Source organism: Schistocerca gregaria, chromosome 2, assembly GCF_023897955.1.
Source record: "Schistocerca gregaria isolate iqSchGreg1 chromosome 2, iqSchGreg1.2, whole genome shotgun sequence".
In the NCBI taxonomy this organism is placed as follows: domain Eukaryota; kingdom Metazoa; phylum Arthropoda; class Insecta; order Orthoptera; family Acrididae; genus Schistocerca; species Schistocerca gregaria.
The window spans coordinates 496,600,369-496,619,391 of record NC_064921.1 but is presented as its reverse complement, the minus strand read 5'-3'; the positions used below and the strand labels follow the sequence as shown (position 1 = coordinate 496,619,391).

Genomic DNA, 19,023 nt, shown 5'->3' with positions numbered 1-19,023 from the left:
GCGCATCTTACGGATGCTGTCCACAGAGACATTATTCAGGACAACCTCCAAGACCAACTAGAAGATGTGCTCGTGCAAGTAACAAGAAACCTCCGGTTTATGTGTGACTGAGCTCCAGCACAATTTAGTCTCAGTGTGCGAGATGCACTGGCATCTATCATGACAGTCGGATAGCAATCGGAGGACGAATTGCACTGTCTGCAGTTTCTCCCGACCTAAACCCATTGGATTACTATCTTTGGCAGAACATTAAACAATTGGTCTATGCAGCAGACCACGCGCTCCTATAAATCCTCACCGAAGTGTCATGGAAGCCTCAGTAGGCATTATAAGCTGTCAGTGAGTATCTGAAAAGCTGCGGCAGTCCGCGATTCGACGAGTGCATGCGTGTTTAGAAGGACATTTACAGCATTTATTATAGATTTATGGGTTGATGAGACCATATCAGTTAATCCGTAAACTTTAATTAACAACTTCTAAACGAAAGATTTTCGGACAGAGTTTATATAAACTTAATTTCTTATTTTGGTTTATGGGCCCTGTCTCCCCGAAGCTTGTGTATGCATTTCTGAAACACCCTGTGTATGTACAAGAACCAAGATGGAATATAGCCGGCCGTGGTGGCCGAGCGGTTCTAGGCGCTTCAGTCCGAAACCGTGCGACTGCTACGGTCGCAGGTTCGAATCCTGCCTCGGGCATGGATGTGTGTGATGTCCTTAGGTTAGTTAGGTTTAACTAGTTCGAAGTTCTAGGGGACTGATGACCTCAGATGTTCAGTAACATAGTGCTCAGAGCCATTTTGAACCAAGATGGAATACTAAGAATGGCAGATAGAGAATGAAGCAATTGGATTAGAAAAGGTGTAAGATACAGGTATGGAACAGAAATTGAGGAAGGAAGGACATAAACGATAGGATTCGGTGACGACTTTGCTGTCCTCGGTGAAAATAAGGAATGACTGAGAGACCTGCTGAATGTGTAATAAATACACACTATGGACTAAGTATGAACTAAAGGAGGGCGAAAGGGATGCAGAGTAGGGGAAAGGAGATTACCGATAAATATAGTACAAAAATTGGTAACCATGTAGTAGTAGAAGTGATGTAGTTTTGCCACTTTGGAAACAAAATATCGAGTGACGGATGACCTAAGAAGAAAATAAGTAGTCTAGCGTAGCAATGAGGAAATCCCTCGCTAAAAGACATCTGCTCACATTAGAAATAAGCCTCAGTTTGAAAAATGATTTTATAAGAATGTACGTTTGGAATACAACACTATGCCGGCCGCTGGTAGCCTGAGCAGTTCGAGGCGCTTCAGTCTGGAACCGCGCGGGCGCTACGGTCGCCAAGTTCGAATCCTGCCTCAGGCATGGATGTGTGTGATGTCCTTAGGTTAGTTAGGTTTAAGTAGTTCTAAGTTCTAGGGGACTGATGACCTGAGATGTTAAGTCCCATAGTGCTCAGAGCCAAATGAACCAGCTAAACCAGTACAACACTATATAGAGTATCATGGACTGTGGAGAAACCGGTAGAGATGAGAATCGGAGTGCTGGAAATGTTTAACGTAAGGATACTGAAAATCAAATGGAATCATAAGATAAGAAATGAGGATACTCTCCACATAATCAAGGAGGAAAGAAATATGTGGAAAACCCAAGAAGAAGGGACAGGGTGATAGGACACAAGTTCAAACATCAGCGAATACCTCCCACGGTACTGGGAGGAGCTGTAAGGGGTAAAAACTGTAGAGGAACACAGAGATCGAAATACACGCAACAAATAGTTAAGCACGCTAGAAGTAGATGTTACGATTCATAACTCTGATAACAAAAAGAAAAATTAATAAAAATATGATCCCACCGCGTGGTATACATATTATAATCACACAACAGATGTCATCTTCAGATTAAGCTGCTGCGTGCAATGAGTCTCAACAAACAGTACTGCCCGGCTGCTCAGACACAGCGTTTTTTCAGTTTTGTGGGGGAAACAAGAAGTGCTCAGGAGCTCACGTTTGTGAGAGACGGGCGCCTAGTAGTTTGGCATTAGGGCAACGCTGCAGTGTACGGTGGTCTGCGGGACTGGTGGGGGCTCATTTGTAGAACAAATCATCGTCAGACATTAAGGACGCCTCCTGGTGCTGCCATCCTTCTCTGTGTCTCGCTCTTTAGCATTTAGCTGTTGCTGCAGCTCATTTCACTGATAAAACTTTGTAGTATGAATGTTTTAGACCTGTCGCTTCATTTATTTCCTAGAATTCTTGCTTCTAAGACTTTTTTATTATATTGTTATGTCTATTTAGTTGTCCAGTTAATTTAGTTTTTACTCTCTTTATCACGATATTCAGTGCAATTTTCTCTTTAATTCAGGATGTTTTTGTAACTTTTCTCCACATCCTCATCTGTAATCCATTTACTTTTTTTTTGTATGTATCCGTCACACTTATAGCTTGAAAAGGACAAATAAATGTCTTGATGATTTCTTTCCTTGTTTCTACATTTAGGTGGTTGTTTGTTGGTATATAATTCCTGTTTATAATGCCTTGTTTGGTCGTAATAGTTGTTCTTTCAGTAATCGTGTTATTTGTGGTGTCATATGTTATTGTACTTCCCGGGTACAAAACTTCGTGTACTTGCATTAGTGCTGTATTTATTGTGTTGCTTTTAGCCTTACTTGTCTGTTCCATTTACCATTGTTCATTTTCTTTTGTTCAAGGCATCAAACAATATTTTTAACTCACAATTCATTATGATCTCAAGTTCTGCTACTGCTAAATCATGAGCAAACCTAATACGGTGTATTGGTTTACTAGTAATTTTGATCCTTTTGGTGCCACTTTTTCCCCTTCTACGTATAAATTAAATAAATATGGGAAGAAGGCAGCCTCGCCGGTCGGTTCTTTTTTATTTAGTCTGTTACTTAACGTCATTGATAACTATTTATGTACTCTAATTTTCATTTCGATTGAGAATCAATCTCCCCATTCAATTCCAGTTTTATTCAGTTCTCCAAATAATATCTTCCAGTCCACAAAAAAGTTTTCCCGACGTAAGGAAAGCGGCATATGTTTTCCTATTCATCTCATACTTTCTTTAACGATTCGCGATCGCGATACAGCTTCTGTGGTTCCTTTGCCTTTGCTAAATACGTACAAAATGGGAAATGAGAAGTTTAACATCAATGTGACACTGAAAATCGGAGATCAGACGGTGAGCTTTATAATATACGTCACCCCACGCGTGGATAGCCAGGGGACAAAGCGCTGCTAGCGTGCTCATTACCCGAGCAGAAATCTTCGCTGACCGCGGCTTTGCGTCCCGGCTTAGCCCTAATTAATTGCCGCAGCACGTACGGAGCGAGTGCACACGGGGGCGCACACACGTGCAATGCCAAGCACAAGTGTGGACTCGCAGTGCTGTACAAACCTAGCCGTGTGGCGGCGCTCGTGTTGCATTGCGTGTAAAAGCTGATCGGTAGCACCGCCAACACATTATCTTGTTTACGCTAAACACGTATGTTACAAGGTGACACAAATGCTTCATATGCCACAAATATAGCTTTTTCAGGGGCACTAATTTACCAAAAATGAACAACTAAAACACATATACTTTGTAGAACGCAAATCATTTCTCTTCCACGTGACGTGTAGCGGTATAGTGCATTATTACTATCTGGAACTTTTAGATAATGTTATTTTCGCATTGGAATGTTAATGCATGGTGCTCTAAATATTTAAAAAGAGTAACTCACAAATAGTTTTAAATTTCCATTCCATTCTTTTTCCCATGTTAGTTAATTTTTTTTCCTGGCACTTGTACTAAGCTTTAGCGTTGGTCTTTTCAGCTAGAATCATTTTTCTAACCTCTTATAATGAATGCTAAGGCGTTCTGTCTGTGATGAAACAGGTCAAAAGCTAAAGAGACTGTTGAATGCTTATTCAACGTTCTCTTTAGCTTTCGACCTGTTTTCTCGGGGCTTGATCTCTGCGTCTGACTCATGTTCATTTTTCGTGTGTGCTTTATTTGCTATGTATTATGCTATATATTTCCTTATGAATGGTACTATGTTGTTGAAAGACAGATGACTTTGATCACTGAGAAACGAGTTACATTAAAAATGAAGAAATTCCTCCAGCTGTATTTAAGGTGGCGATTTTATTTTGGCAACTAGTTTCAACGTCATCTTCAGGCCCGTATCTCACCACTGATTTCTAGTATCAACAGCACGCGGTTCACGTCAACAAGTGTATGGGCCTGAAGATGACTTTGTTACAACGTTGAAATTAGTTGCCAAAATAAAATAGGCACCTTAAATACAACTGGGTGAATTTCTTCATTTTTAATATAAATCTATACCAGCTGATGTCCCGTCCTCCATTTCAACCATGGCTGTACGAAGAGAAACGAGTTATCTTTCTTTATTGCTGTTTACTGAATAGTGAGGATTTATCGAGAACTCAGACGAATTTTCACTTACGAAGGAATTAATCGTCGCGATGGAGACTCCTACGCCACTTTACAACACGAAACGAGATTGAAGAACATCGTCTCAGAAATTGTTATGGGAGTAAATGAATAGACACCGGCCGTGCGGTTCTAGGCGCTGCAGTCTGGAACCGCGAGACCGCTACGATCGCAGGTTCCAATCCTGCCTCGGTCATGGATGTGTGTGATGTCCTTAGGTTAGTTAGGTTTAAGTAGTTCTAAGTTCTAGGGGTCTAATGACCTCAGACGTTGAGTCCCATAGTGCTCAGAGCCATTTGAACCATTTTGAATACACACCTTGATGCGTAATCAAATTCAGGGTCTTATCTCGAGGAAATGTTTTAATATGCTTGGTTTGCGTGAACTTATGGCCAGATCGTAAGGCATTTAGTAGGTTGATATTTTCATGAAATTTACACAAAAATGTGACCGTGGCTTGAGTGCCTCCACACGTTGCTGATGGTAATGAATTCTTATGTTTTAAATGTTCTTATGACATATGTCACCCTGGAGAGTGCACTGGTTCTCTCGAAGTACAAAAGTGTGACATTCAAAGCAATAACGGAAACACAGGATATTATAGGTTTTCGATTTCCAATAACTGTTAATTACGTGAGGCTATATAAGATTTCTGACCTTAAAATCTATCTTTAATAAAATAATCCTGTTGGATTTCTCTATGTTACAAATAATACTGACGTCACATACTTTCAGGGCCACAAAAGGAAAAAAAGAAAAGAAACTATAGGACTGGATCTAGATACTGTGACCAAAACTTCGAGACCGTATTCTTAGACAGTACGCCACCATCCCCAGTTGGTTTACTGCTGCACGTACAAACTGATACAGTTGCGTGAATCCTTAATCACTTTCTTGGAAACTATTGTGATTGGCACCTAAGATAAAATAGGTACCCGTTTATTTTCACTCTTCTTTCACCAAGCGAAGTTTCGACAGTGGCATAGAGCGACCTATTCCGGGCTCCCCCTGTAAGGCGTGGTTTCCGGAAAAAGCAGATGTATCTCGATGCCTCCACAAGGAACATGGAGTTTTTGCAATATTTCACACATCAGAAACATAGCTCGATCAATCCAAATTGTCCAAATGCCTGTCTTGAGAAATCAACACACGATCGAAGTTGATCACCACGTGCGACATCCCACGGAACTGCTATGATTATGTTGGCCTTGTTAAAGAGGGATTAAACCATATTTTATTCCATGGAAACTTACTTGTTTCATTTCCTGTGATTTGTAGACTGTTTAATTCTTTCTTTACGATTACGTTCCTAAAGCTAGGTCACTCTTGAGTTTCCCATGAAATTAAAGGGTGATAGTGGCAGTTGTACCGCGATGTCGAGTTATAAAAGCGTTTAAAACGACTCGAAGAGCTCTTCAGTGAGACGTATTTGGCGTATGTTAGCTGTGTAGGGGTGATTTCGAAGCACGAATATTTATGGGAGTGATGATTTATGTTTTATTTCTAAGTGTTTATTTCATCAACTGCATTTGAGCTAAATTCGTTGACTGACCGAAATTCAGCTTTTTTATGTTATGGCACGGTGATGTAAAGAGTTAGTTGTCTACTCTGTATGTCTGTTTGTCCTGATTTTGCCCTATCTATGTGACCTTCAACTTATTTAGTTAAGCAGGAGCCAACGACACAAGTACATGTGCGGAAAATCTATCATAATAAAAGCGTTATTATACCTTTCCAGTATTCCAGCAGTTCTTTGTTTTCTTTCTAGAATGAATGATATTTCTGCGGAAAGACATTTTAAAGACATTACTATTGCCCATTTTTTTTCCTTGATTCGTATTCGCATCATAACTGCTTCCCCTTTCACGTTATCACAAACTGGAATTGCACTGCAATCATTCACTTGTTGCATTTTCTATGCCGCTTTTGAGGTGTATTCCTTGGACATTGCGAATGATTTTCTTTTCTGATTTGAAACTATGTTATCGACAGCTTAATAAATTTCTTCGTTGCGTTCATATTCTACAATCAACGTTGTTTTCCATTTGTGGTAAAATGTGTTAGAGGTGGTGCCAATGATATCATTCACTGCTGTTTCCATAGAATTTTAAGAGATAAACATTTTTATCTTCTCAAGATCACATATTTTCCAACCACACTGAGCTCACTTTGTCCGAAATATCTTACTCCTTTTAGGGCACCAAATTCCGACAGATTATATTTTTAACAGAATGAAGTCAGTGGCATAGTAAACCTATACGTGGCTACTTCCAGCGAATAATACAATTATAAAACATGGCTTCCAAATATGTTGTATTACACACCTAGATGATTTCATCCGATAGTACACCTAACCTTTTCATCATTCCGTAATTTTGGCCGCATAATGTCTCCAAACTGTGAGGTAATACATATGCCCGAATTCACCATTTATCTGACATATTTTCATAGCGAAATGAGAAATTAATTAAACTCTCCAACCAAGAATCTTAGCGTAGCTTTCCTGTAATTTTAGGCAGTAAACCACAATGGTTACAAGCTTTGAGGGTAGGCATCGATATGTATGTAAGAAGTGCGTGTTTGTCTTCTCTATAAAATCTGTATAGTCTTTACAACGATAATTTTATGGCGTTGGCTCGCTGAACAATCATTTCGTTCCACTCTCACACAGCACTGGATACGTTTGCGCCCCCGGATAGCAACGTTAGAAAAGCAAGTGCTAGCAACTATACCAGCGTTTGCACGGCATTCTCTACTGCATTTTTCGTTCTCTGCAGTACGCCGATCCAAAAAGGTGGAAGTGATTTCACATTGAATGAAACACCCATGTTCAACATGCAGACGTCACTTTGTATGTATTTCAGAAATGTATGCGATTTCAGAACAGTAAATCAGTTGTTCGCTACCCTAAAATTAAACGTCAAGCAGCTGTTATAGGTGACACAGTTGACCCTTGTTCGTACTGGTAGCGAACCTTTACGCATGGTAAAATGATCCATTCACGGGTTACCGGTGTTTGCAAACCGAAACTAATTCCAAAAAGACCCAATATGAACACGCATCTACAATGTAGATGAGAATCTATCGAAGTTCAGAGGTTTCTTTCACTATAATTCTGGCTCCAAAGTTCGTACTACCGCAGATGCACCAATATTGCATATACCACACATTTATTTTCATTTATTTCTTACGTCCGAAGGTTTCTCCTAAGCTCAAGCATACCTGTCATGCAATTAGATATTACGCTATTACAACAGAATGCTGACAAAAACTTTAAAATTAAAAAGCCTTAGACATTACAGTAGGTACGCGAAATATTTAACGTGTTATGTACAAATTAATAGTACATTACAACGAAAGATCGTTAAGTCATCTGCAGAATATAATGAGTGTGCCTCTTGGAAATCTTTCCAACCTAACCTTGAAAAATATGTTTTATCCGTAAAATTTTTGCCGCAGGAAATTTGCTGCAAATGGAATCTGGAGCATAGTGCATAACTTCCCCTGCAGTAATCAACCAAGTGTTATCGAATAACAGATCGTCTTTCTATCGAGTGTCCACTGATTAAGTGCTGAATTTCCCTATACACAAGTTCTTTTTACTTAGCTCAAGTCCAATGAAGGATTCTGTGGCAAAATTAGAATTCCAAGACGCTTGCACAATTACCTGCCGCTAGTCCCCGAACTGCCATCTAGATTGTTCTGTCCGCCATTTCGGTCTTTGTGAAGCACAAATCACACCACATGACACTTGAGTAATTGAGTGTCAATAAGCATCACAAACTAGTTTCTTAACTTTACTGGAAGTGAATATTACATAATTACTCTAAGAATTACAGGCACCCACCACTTTTGTATCATTTCTTTACTGGAACCGCATTAATTTTTATTTTTATTTGTGACACGACGTGTTTCGAAGGTTCGTGAGCCTTTTTATTGGCTCAGTACATTTATGTTTTTATTTTAATTTGTGACACGGCGCGTTTCGGAGATTCGTGAGCCTTTTTATTGGCTCAGTACATTTATCTTACTTATTGCATTATCAACCGGTATGTTAACTGCACTTTAAATGGCACTCCCGTCATCTATTCTGTTTCCAATAGCTGTTTCTCCCATTATTACGTACGTATCACACACACACTCGTAATTGTATCGCAGCACTAGCCTACTTTTATAATGAAGGTAGCAGCACCGTATCATTTTGTCTAACCTCCGTTAATAATTTGAATTGTGCACCTTCTCTGTTTATTTGATCACACTGTGATAATAAAATTTCACTTTTACTAGAATTGCTTGTCAGAAACTGTATATGCACTGTGTATAATTAGTGTTAAATGACAAGCTGTTACCTGCAGGCCACGAGCTGATTTAACACGCTACCCAATTAGCTAACTATTCAAAACTGAATCCGCGTCTACCACATACAAAATTGTATCCACTGCAAAAATAGGCAGTATAGAAACATGCGCAGTCATTGCTGCTATGTTACTGCCACATATTGAGAAAATCAATGGACCTAGATTAGAATACTATGACGCCTTTCCCCTTCTTCACCCCTCTCTTGACCGATACAGATCTGTTCCTTACCTTGTTGCACTGGAGGGAAATACTCTGATTCATTTTTGTTAGACAGGAGATGAACAAGTGTCATCACTTCCACAAAAGCCACAATGATCTCGTTCATGGATTTCAAACGTAATACTTTTCTTAGATCAAAGAAAATACCTGCCGCCCTCTGTTCATCATTTATCTCTGCTGGTATCTAAAACTCAAAAGCTAATTATAATTTCTTTTCATGTTTCCATCCAGAGTGCAAAAGTATATAAAAACAGGTGCATTACTACTATCCTACCTTTCTCCCTTTCCAAATCTTTTCGTTTATAAAGAGCTTTTTTTTACAAAAAATTAATCTCTCTGAATAAAGAACATAGTAGACACACTTTAAATGTGTTTACATCAGTAAAGTATGGTAGGCCCTACATTGGTTTTCACAAGTCTTCGTGATATTTCGTCGTATACATGAGACTATTCACAGTGCATCTTTCCTACAGCTACATTTACAAATATGTCTTAGAACGGCAGCAATTAAAGTCTGTTGAAACTTGTCTGTACAAATAAAACTTCTATTTAACATCGCTGCTACTGACAGCTTTCGATTATAAATACTTGTACCACTGGTGGCTCTCTAATAATTTCATTTATCCAAAAATAGAGTTACTTCGAACACTCCACTTCTGCACTGAAATTTCAATCATGCCTTATCATACATACTAACTGCTACCTATTCACTTGGCACAATTCATTCCTTTAGCCAGTCTGCCGAAATTCTTTAGCACTTAGCAGTATTGTACGTAGCAAGATTCTGGAACTTGTACGTATTCTATAACATAGTGTTATACAATTTCCGGTTTCTCCCCTATGATATTCTAGTATTTTCATTTATCCATTAGTAAATATCTTTTGCTTACTTTTTTATATTGGAAATCAGCTGTCTAAGAGTATGAAAATTAGCGGGAATTTTTATTACATATCTTCATACAGGCTGCCGGCCTGAGTGGCCGAGCGGTTCTAGGTGGTACAGTCTGGAACCGCGCGACCGCTACTTTAGCAGGTGGGCATGGATGTGTGTGTTGTCCTTAGGTTAGTTAGGGATAAGTAGTTCTATGGGACTGATGACCTCAGTAGTTAAGTCCCATAGTGCTCAGAGCCATTTGAACCATTTTTCATACAGGCTATCTGTATGGTCGACATTTGTCAACGCGTTTCTCAAGTTTCACCGTAAATGTCTGCCTTGCAAATTGTTCTGTTTCCTTAAATTTTAGTTAATAAATAACTTGGAATATTTCTCTGCAATAATGTCTTTCATTGACAAGCCATTATCAGTTTTTCTCAATGTGTACCCCTCTCACACAGAAGAATCTGTGATTTCTTAAATAGTACACGACAGTGGAGGATGACGAGATTTGAACATGCTGTGAAAACCTTCATCGAAAATTCCATGTAAATTGGTTCCAACAATAAACTGAAACCTTGTCAGCATTACATCGCGGACTGAAGAAGGTAAGCCGTTATGTATTTCTTCTGTGAAAATTGCATCAGTTAACCTAGTATCAAAAGCCTGAAAAATTTACACGTTGGGTATCCTGTACTATTGAGGATATTAACGGAAGAAGTATTTTCAAGTATAGCGTTGTGCAGTGAATATCCGAGACAAATTCTGCAAAAGACAGATATCCCTTTCCCTTAAATATGTGCCTTGTCTTGAATGAGTAGCATGGTCTTCGTCGCTCAACGTTGCTATCCTATTCATACAGTCTCTCTGCACATAGAATAATGCAACCAATTCTTTAAAGTTTAAGCTGTTTACGTTCGTTTACAGTATTGCAGTATGCGATTTTAATAAACACAATGTTTTGTCAAGCAGCCTTAAAGGAGAAGTCGTTGGTCTTTCAGTTGTCGGCGATTTATGACTTTCTTTTCTGTTTTAGTAGTCTTCGGGAAAAGAAAATAATGAACACTCCCGGTTCTGCTCTTAAACCGATGCTCAATAAGCACGTTCGTTGTACGCCTTGTTCCTGATCTGATTTCATTAGCAGAGGCTATTGCTTTTTCTCTCTTCAGATGCTCCTGTTTCAACGATACCATCCTTTTAGGAGTTCTGAGGATGCTCGATTCTTTTGATCTCTCTTCAGATGTTACTGATTGCATCCCATCAAACAGTTATTTTCTTTCTTGATGTGCAGGGTGCCTCAGGTCTCAGAAGTAACTGGCCATCGAATCAGTTCTTTTTTCCTTTGGAAGCACTGCTTCTATCCGATTACTCTCTACGCTGGCTTCTGTGTTGTGCAGTACTTCTGACGCAGTATGTTGACCTTAGCACATACAGGTGAGCTATTTGGCTTTATTTGACTTCAACTTTATCCATTATTATAATAATGCTACTTAAATAACAGGTCAGACCATCAGATACCACCCTGTTTCCACTTTCTTGTTGTTATCGTCGATCTGTCTCTAATCATTACACCAAGTGCTTCCTTTGTGCCCATGATGTGTACAGTCATCACTGTTATGGCCTATTCTCTAACGTTCTTGTCGCGCTATGGCACCACCTTACTATCGCTTCACAGGGGTATACCTCGTGGGCATTTTTTTCATGTTGTCAACCTATACCTGTTGCACACTGCCGTTTATTACCACTCGACTTTTTCAGTGTAATGTTCCCAGATCGTACGTTGAAATCGTAATCTTAATTTGAGTTTCAATGTACATGTCTGTTGGTCAGGTTCGCCTAAGGCCTTCTGAATACGAACCATCGCAGCTCTGTTCTTCGTAGACGTTGTACCGGTCGTCCGTCTTCTCACAGATAAATTTTTTGGCCATGACGCATCGCAAACGTACCTTAAAACTTCAGTTTACGTGAAATAACAAGAAGCAGAAGAAAGTCGCAAGATTTCCCGTATCAGGTCCGATGTTTCTACAGAAATGTGAAGAGCTTCGTGAGATTTTGATGGCTGACGGCTGGTGTAACGCATTCGAAATTCTACTACGTATTCTACATGGATCTACAATTCACCTTACTGATATAAATGAATTCACAGTAGATGAATTAAGTTCTAAAGTATACCCGTATGGCTGACTCGATATCAATTTCGCTAAGGGATTCGGGTAATTTCTGTGCAGGGAAAGAAATTTTGTGTTAACAAGGATACTGCTGATGCGTCTTGCGGCAACTCCATCAACGTGGCATCTACACTGAAGCGCCAAAGCAACTGGTATAGGCATGCGTATTCAAATACAGAGATATGTAAACAGGCACAATACGGCGCTGCGATCGGCAACACCTATATAAGATAAGTGCCTGGCGCAGTTGTTACATCGGTTGCTGCTGATACAATAGCGGGTTATAAAGATTTAAGTAGTTTGAATGTGGTGTTAACAGTCGGTGCAGGAGCGATGGAGCACAGCATTTCCGAGGTAGTGATGAGGTGGAGGTTTTCCCCTACGACCACTTCACGAGTGTACCGTGAATAGCAAGAGTTCGGTAAAATATCGAATCTCCGACATAAATGAGGCCGGAAGAAGATCCTGCAAGAACGGGACCTACGACGATTGAAGAGAATTGTTAAACGTGACAGAAGTGCAAACCTTCCGCAAATTGCTGCACATTTCAGTGATGGGCTATCAACAAGTGTCTGTGTGCGAACCATTCAACAAAACATCATCGATATGGTCTTTCGGAGCCGAAGGCCCACTCGTGTACTGTTGGTGACTGCACGACACAAAACTGTACGCCTTGCCTGGGCCCGTAAGCACCGATATTGGACTGTTGACAACTGTAAACATGTTGTCTGGTTAGACAAGTCTGGCTTATAATTGTATGGAGCGGATGGACGTGTACGGGTGTGGTGACAACCTTATGAATCCGTAGTGAAATGTACGTAAGCTTCCTGTCTGATTATCTGCATCCATTCATGTGTATTGTGCATTCCGGCGGACTTGGGCAATTTCAGCAGGACTCTATGATACACCACACGTCCAGAAGTGCTACAGAGTAGCTATCTTGGGCTTACATTTCAGCAAGATAACGCGCGTCCGTACATGGCGATTGTTCCTACTGCTTGTCTTCGTGCTCGTCAAACCCTACCATGGCCAGCAAGGTCGCCATATCTCTCCCCAGTTGAGAGTGTTTGGAGCATCAGGGGCAGAGCCCATCTTGGGATTTTGACTATCTGATTCCCCAATTAGAATTTGTCACGATAGACCTTAGGAGAACATCCAACAACTCTATCAATCAGTACCAAGCGGAATAACGATATTGACTTGGTCAGCTTGTGGGGCTCTTTCTTTAAAATAAATCATCCAATTTTTCTGAAACTGCAATCTTTGTCTGTATATGTAAAGCTTTTTTGTCCTAGAATGCATATCACTGAAAAATACGTTACTCGAGTCAAGGGGCATGCCTGAACACGTTTTCGATTTTAAACCCGCTATTGTTGCGTTTATGATGGAAATAGGACAGCAGAAACTAAAATTACATCAGTAATTGCTTTCATACCTACCATTTTAAGTGAACACGACTGCACGCTACCCACGATAAGACTTTGCAAGGTGAGACACGTTAATTCCTGGTTGTATGAGGATGCCTTTAAAAAGGAAGTCGCATTATAGAAGGGACAGACTCTGACAAACACAGCCAGTTCCCCAATCCCAGTAGCAGCACAGGAAACGCGAGATTTGAAGAATTCATTGTGGCCTTGTAAGAATTACAAGGATAGTTTTCTAAACGTTTTGAGGGCACTGGAAGTCTCACATCTGCCTTAGAGTTTTTGTAGGGACCGTGTGCCTTTCCAGTTGGGGTATGTGCAGATGTAACTGATGATCTACAGTGTAATTCCCGTTTCAAAGCCAAACCCTTCTACGTTAAAACTGTCCACGACGTCTACATTGTGTTTCTGAGGTAGAATTTCCACGTCTCCATAATTAGATTGCAAAATTGCTATAATATTTTTATCAACGTGTACGTGTGAAGACCTTTCTTTTTTGTACTATGAACCTTTGTAACCCACGATTACGACGCAACGTGTGTCTGAAAATCTGTAAAAAGTTTTCGTCTGCCCATATGCTGACAGTTTGTACCAGATAGAAATTATTTTATGTCTTCAGATCGCCAAAAATGAATAAGTTACTGACAATTTGTTTTGCCTACGAAAAATGAGAAACACAAAATCAAGTCGTATGCATAGGGACTGCACCGGCATTTGAATGTGGTGCGTTTCCAGCCTCTCCTCATGCTGTGAGGGTGGGGGAAATGTGCAGCCAAGCTGAGTGCTGTAGTACCCGTACCAGAGCATAGTTCACTAGCAAGATTGTTGGCCGCCCCTAGTTTATATAGTTTATTAATAGCAAAAGCACAATATGACTTCTTCGGGAACACAAGATATCACTTTCGTGTTACTCGAGGACTTTCCGTCAGTTACCACTAACTGTGTGACCTTCATGACAGGAATTAGCAAATCTAGTACAACAACTGAGACGTTACTCCATAAGCATGAAAGTTGACTAGAAGCCACTTGTGTTGAACAGTACCGAAAGCCTTTCGGATATACAGAAAGATGGAATCAATTATAGATCTTCATACAACTCATTACTGCATGAGCGTTGTGTTTCACTCGAACGATATTATCTGATCCGTGCTGATGGTGTGTTAACAGGTTCTTTTCCTCGGGGTAACTCATTGCATTTGAACGCAGTGTATTTTCCAAAATAATACTGGAAATCGACTTCATGATATGAGTCTGTAATTCATATGATTACTCCTACTTTCTTGGCCGGCCGGAGCAGCCGAGCGGTTCTAGGCACTACGGTCTGGAACCGCGGTACCGCTACGGTCGCAGGTTCGAATCCTACCTCGGGCATTGATGTGTGTGATGTCCTTAGGTTAGATAGGTTTAAGTAGCTCTAGGTTCTAGGGGACTGATGACCACAGCAGTTAAGTCCCATAGTGCTCAGAGCCATTTGAACCATTTTTTAACCTACTTTCTTTCTTGAGTATTGGAGCTACTCGTGAAACTTTTAGATCTTCAGGTACGGAGCTTTCGAGACGCTTAATATGACTGTTAAGAACGGGGCTATTATATCAGCATACTCAGACAGGAATCTACAATAATTGGTTCACAATATGGATCAAACGACTTGCCTTTACTAAATGATTTAAACTGCTTTCTTCGCCCAGGAATTCTTCAGTTTCGTCGGACACAACAGGGTTCTCCCAGAACAGATTTTCAACGTTGATGAAGCTAGACAGTTCGGAAGGGCATGCACACCAAAAACTCAAGCCTTCGTGATTGAAGCGTACGATAATTTTTGATTAACCGTGTTTTTGAGCAACCCGTGCAATCTGACGTCGACAATCATCCTAATAATTTGGAGCTAGCTGTAATCAGAGTACTAACCTAAGCGTTGACGAAATTTTGTGACTTCGGCTGTAAACAATGGTAAGCGACACACTATGGAAAACTGAGTTATTGCATGCAAAATATGGTAATTGATGTGGTTCAGTCCGATTAATTGAAAGTTTCACGATGATCCTAGCGACAGCAGGTCTCTCTTGAAATTCATATACTAGCCAGTAGCGGTTGCGGGAGGACGTGCGCATGTAACCAGTTGCCTTTAGTCGTAACCTGTGCAGTGGCCACGTCAAGAACGCTTTGAATGGACGAGCTGTACGAACATCAGGTTGATGTGGATACACACGACTCAAAGATCCTGCCTATGTTAATGAACAAAAATACCTTTCTAAATATTTTAGTAATCAAATACATGAGGTTCGCAGCTCGTGATCGTGCGGTAGCGTTCTCACTTCCCACGCCCGGGTTCCCGGGTTGGATTCCCGGCGGGGTCAGCGATTTTCTCTGCCTCGTGATGACTGGGGCTTGTGTGATATCGTTAGGTTAGTTAGGTTTAAGTAGTTCTAAGTTCTAGGTGACTGATGACCATAGATGTTAAGTCCCATAGTGCTCAGAGCCATTTGAACCAATTTGAAGTATATGAGCAAAATTGAATAAGGAAACGATGTTATGTTGCGTCACTGACCAAGGTTTAGGTGAATTTCGGTGACAGTGTAATGGTAGGCATATTAAATCCCATCCTTAACGGTTCTGACTTGATGCAGTTAGGTACTTGCATTGGCTTTATGTAGCATTACTTACATTTCTATCGATACCTTGAAAACAATACGAACAAAACTCAGTTATGTATTTACCCACTTACTCACATTATCAGTGCGTTTGTACACAGTCGAGTCACATAACGTGATCACCATCTATATTCGACATCAACGTGCGGTAATCACACACAAACAGCAGGTTTCAGCACTAGGAGTGGGTGTTGAACGCCTATCTGTCCTATGTCGTCTGTTTCTTGTCGCTGAGTCGGTCACAGCACCGCTTTGATGATCACTTGAGGGGCAGTTTTTGTGCGTATGTTTTAATCTGTGGATTGAAAATGGACACAGGTGTCCGAAACTAGTTTCCATCAAGGAATGAGAAAAAATTTCTTAATTCAGCTTGTGAAGGAGCTACAGCTGTTCATTTGAAAAAGATAAATGAAGGAAAATATTATAGAACATACATTGACAAGGGGGGAAGGGGGAGGGGATTGTTGCATGGAAACAGGCGCTCCATGTGAATGCTCTAAAAACTGTTTCGAGCGAATAAGTGAAGAAACCAAGCAACGCATTTTCAGTTATTCCTGCCTCCAGAATTACTATGATACACAAAACGCGTACCTGCAAAATTGTTTCTAGATGAAAAGTGTTATCCGTAAAAGGACCTCTTAAATTCGTATTTTGGAGAGGTTTCGCAGTAATGTTTCGTTAATCCGCCCAGCAAATTACAGGGTAAGACAGTTGTAACTAACATTAAATGCAGTCAGTTTGCAAGTAAAAGCTGTTAACCACAACTAACCAAATTATAAGAATAAAACTGCGCGTAAGATTTACCGTTTTAAAAATACGTAGTTACGGATGATATAGGTGAAAACAATGACGCATCAGGCTAAAGAAAATCACATTGGATGTACATGCAGTACACCTATTTATGAGAATTTATTGAAACGGTACTGAGCTATTTTTCGAAACAATCAAAATGTCGTTTACCATTATTTACAACCAGGTCTTCACGTCTTGTCAAGAGCCACTTCCGCGGAAGTATTTTCATCTGCTACAAGGACGCGGTGAGATGCGACTCTTTCAGAGTGCTGGTAAGCAAGCAGAAGCGAGCAGCTGCTGGTGGCGGACGTACCTCGGAGCCACTTGGGCGATGAAGGAGGGTTGGCGTCAACGTCGCACTTGAGCGAGACGGCCATGCCCTCGCGGAGAGGAAACCCGAAGTCGGGCAGCCGGCTGATGGCAAACGACGGGCTGTCTGCAACAATATCCACAAGCGGCGCGCTCAGTAATGGCACGGCTGCCGATAACCGGCGACGCGCCACGCACCACTCAGCAGGGCGGCCGCGTCCGGCGTCCGGGGCGCAGCTGGAATCGACGTGCTCTGACGTCCACTTAACTTGCCTGCTAAACCATTAAAGTAAGCCTCTGCCCAGGCGTGGCCCATCCGGCAGCCGAGCGTTCGCTGTATGTGGCTGTAACATAGAGAACCATGCTTGTACCCCGCAATAACTAACCGTTCTGTAATTCTTCAACGTCTCCCTGCGTAATTGATAGCGAAATTGTTCCCTTGTGAACCGCCAGATGTCAGCGCCCAATAGGCACATTATTTTGGCACGTGACCATGTTACCGTATCAGATACGCTGGTCCATACTACCAAAAAAGCCGTGCAATACCCCCTCCCAACGACGTCATGGTGCTCTCATGAAGGTGAGCACCTTACGACGACAACTTGGTTGCTTGCTGAAATATTGCGTCCATTGGTTGCTGGCCTGGGTGACCGAGCGGTTCTAGGCGCTAAAGTCTGGAACCGTGCGACCACTACGTTCGCAGGCTGGAATCTTGCCTCGGGCATGGATGTGTGTGACATCCTTAGATTAGTTAGGTTTAAGTAGTTCTAAGTTCTATGTGACTGATGAACTCAGAAATTAAGTCCCATAGTGCTCAGAGTCATTTGAACCATTTTTTTGACGCTTTGGTGGCTGACATCCGGCCTTTCACCCGTGAACTAATTCAACTAAGTATTTTGCCTATGGGGGATTTCAAGAGTGGACAACACACAGCCTCCCATGGACCTGTCAGAATCTCTGCAAATAAGGTATAGTGGCTTTGGATTTGAGATCTGACCTTCACAGCCGAAAGAGCACCATCCTAAAAAAAATAGCCCTGCCATACCTCCTCTTAGTTACGTCATGATTAGAGTATGTAGCAACAGTCTACTCAGTTTCTGAGCCTAATAACACAGTCGACGCATGAAATTTAAGGTAAACAGCGTATGCTTCAAATGTTATTTATGGAGACTGTATGAGTGAAAGTACTGCGTGAAATACGTATACGCCGTCTGTTGGTAGCATTGAAAGGAATTAAGTTAATTGTATGACATACACAAAGTAAAGATGTCAGCTGAGGTGCAAATATGCGGACTCCCGTTCTAAGGGTTCCGTACAAACTGTGTATATACACTATGCAACAAAATTAAAGGGTCAGTTATTCAGAAACCCGTAATTGTCTCCCATTGCAATGCGTAAGTTTGAAATGTTCCACGGTGCCTACAACCTTCCTCTGCGACCGTGGGGAAGTGTGGCGCCCTCGAGCATCACCCTCCGCCTCAGCGACGCTTCAAACAACAAGACGGCGACAAATGAGGAGAAAAAATTTCAGAGCGCCGAAGTTCATGTTGGCAGCAAACTTCGTTACACGGCATGAACAAATGCGGTATAGCTCGTGGTTACCAACAAGCATATTAATAGTACATTTCTACACACTAAAAAGATAGACATAGAGATACTTGCTGAGAGAATTTCTGAGGCATTTCTTGACATCCAAATACCGAAGAAAATCTACAGAAATGCGAGCTGAATATTTGAAACAGTAGAGATTCTCTTTCATACTTAC

At 41.0% G+C, this 19,023-nt stretch overlaps 1 protein-coding gene across 1 annotated transcript in view; it reads right to left on the bottom strand.

Annotated features, from left to right (window-relative positions):
• LOC126335854 (hemicentin-2-like) overlaps positions 1-19,023 on the bottom strand; it is a 546,546-nt gene that overhangs the window by 291,954 nt on the left and 235,569 nt on the right. The window contains exon 4 of the mRNA XM_049999325.1: positions 17,263-17,385. Coding sequence (XP_049855282.1) covers positions 17,263-17,385 — 123 coding nt within the window. The remainder of the gene's footprint in view (positions 1-17,262; positions 17,386-19,023) is intronic.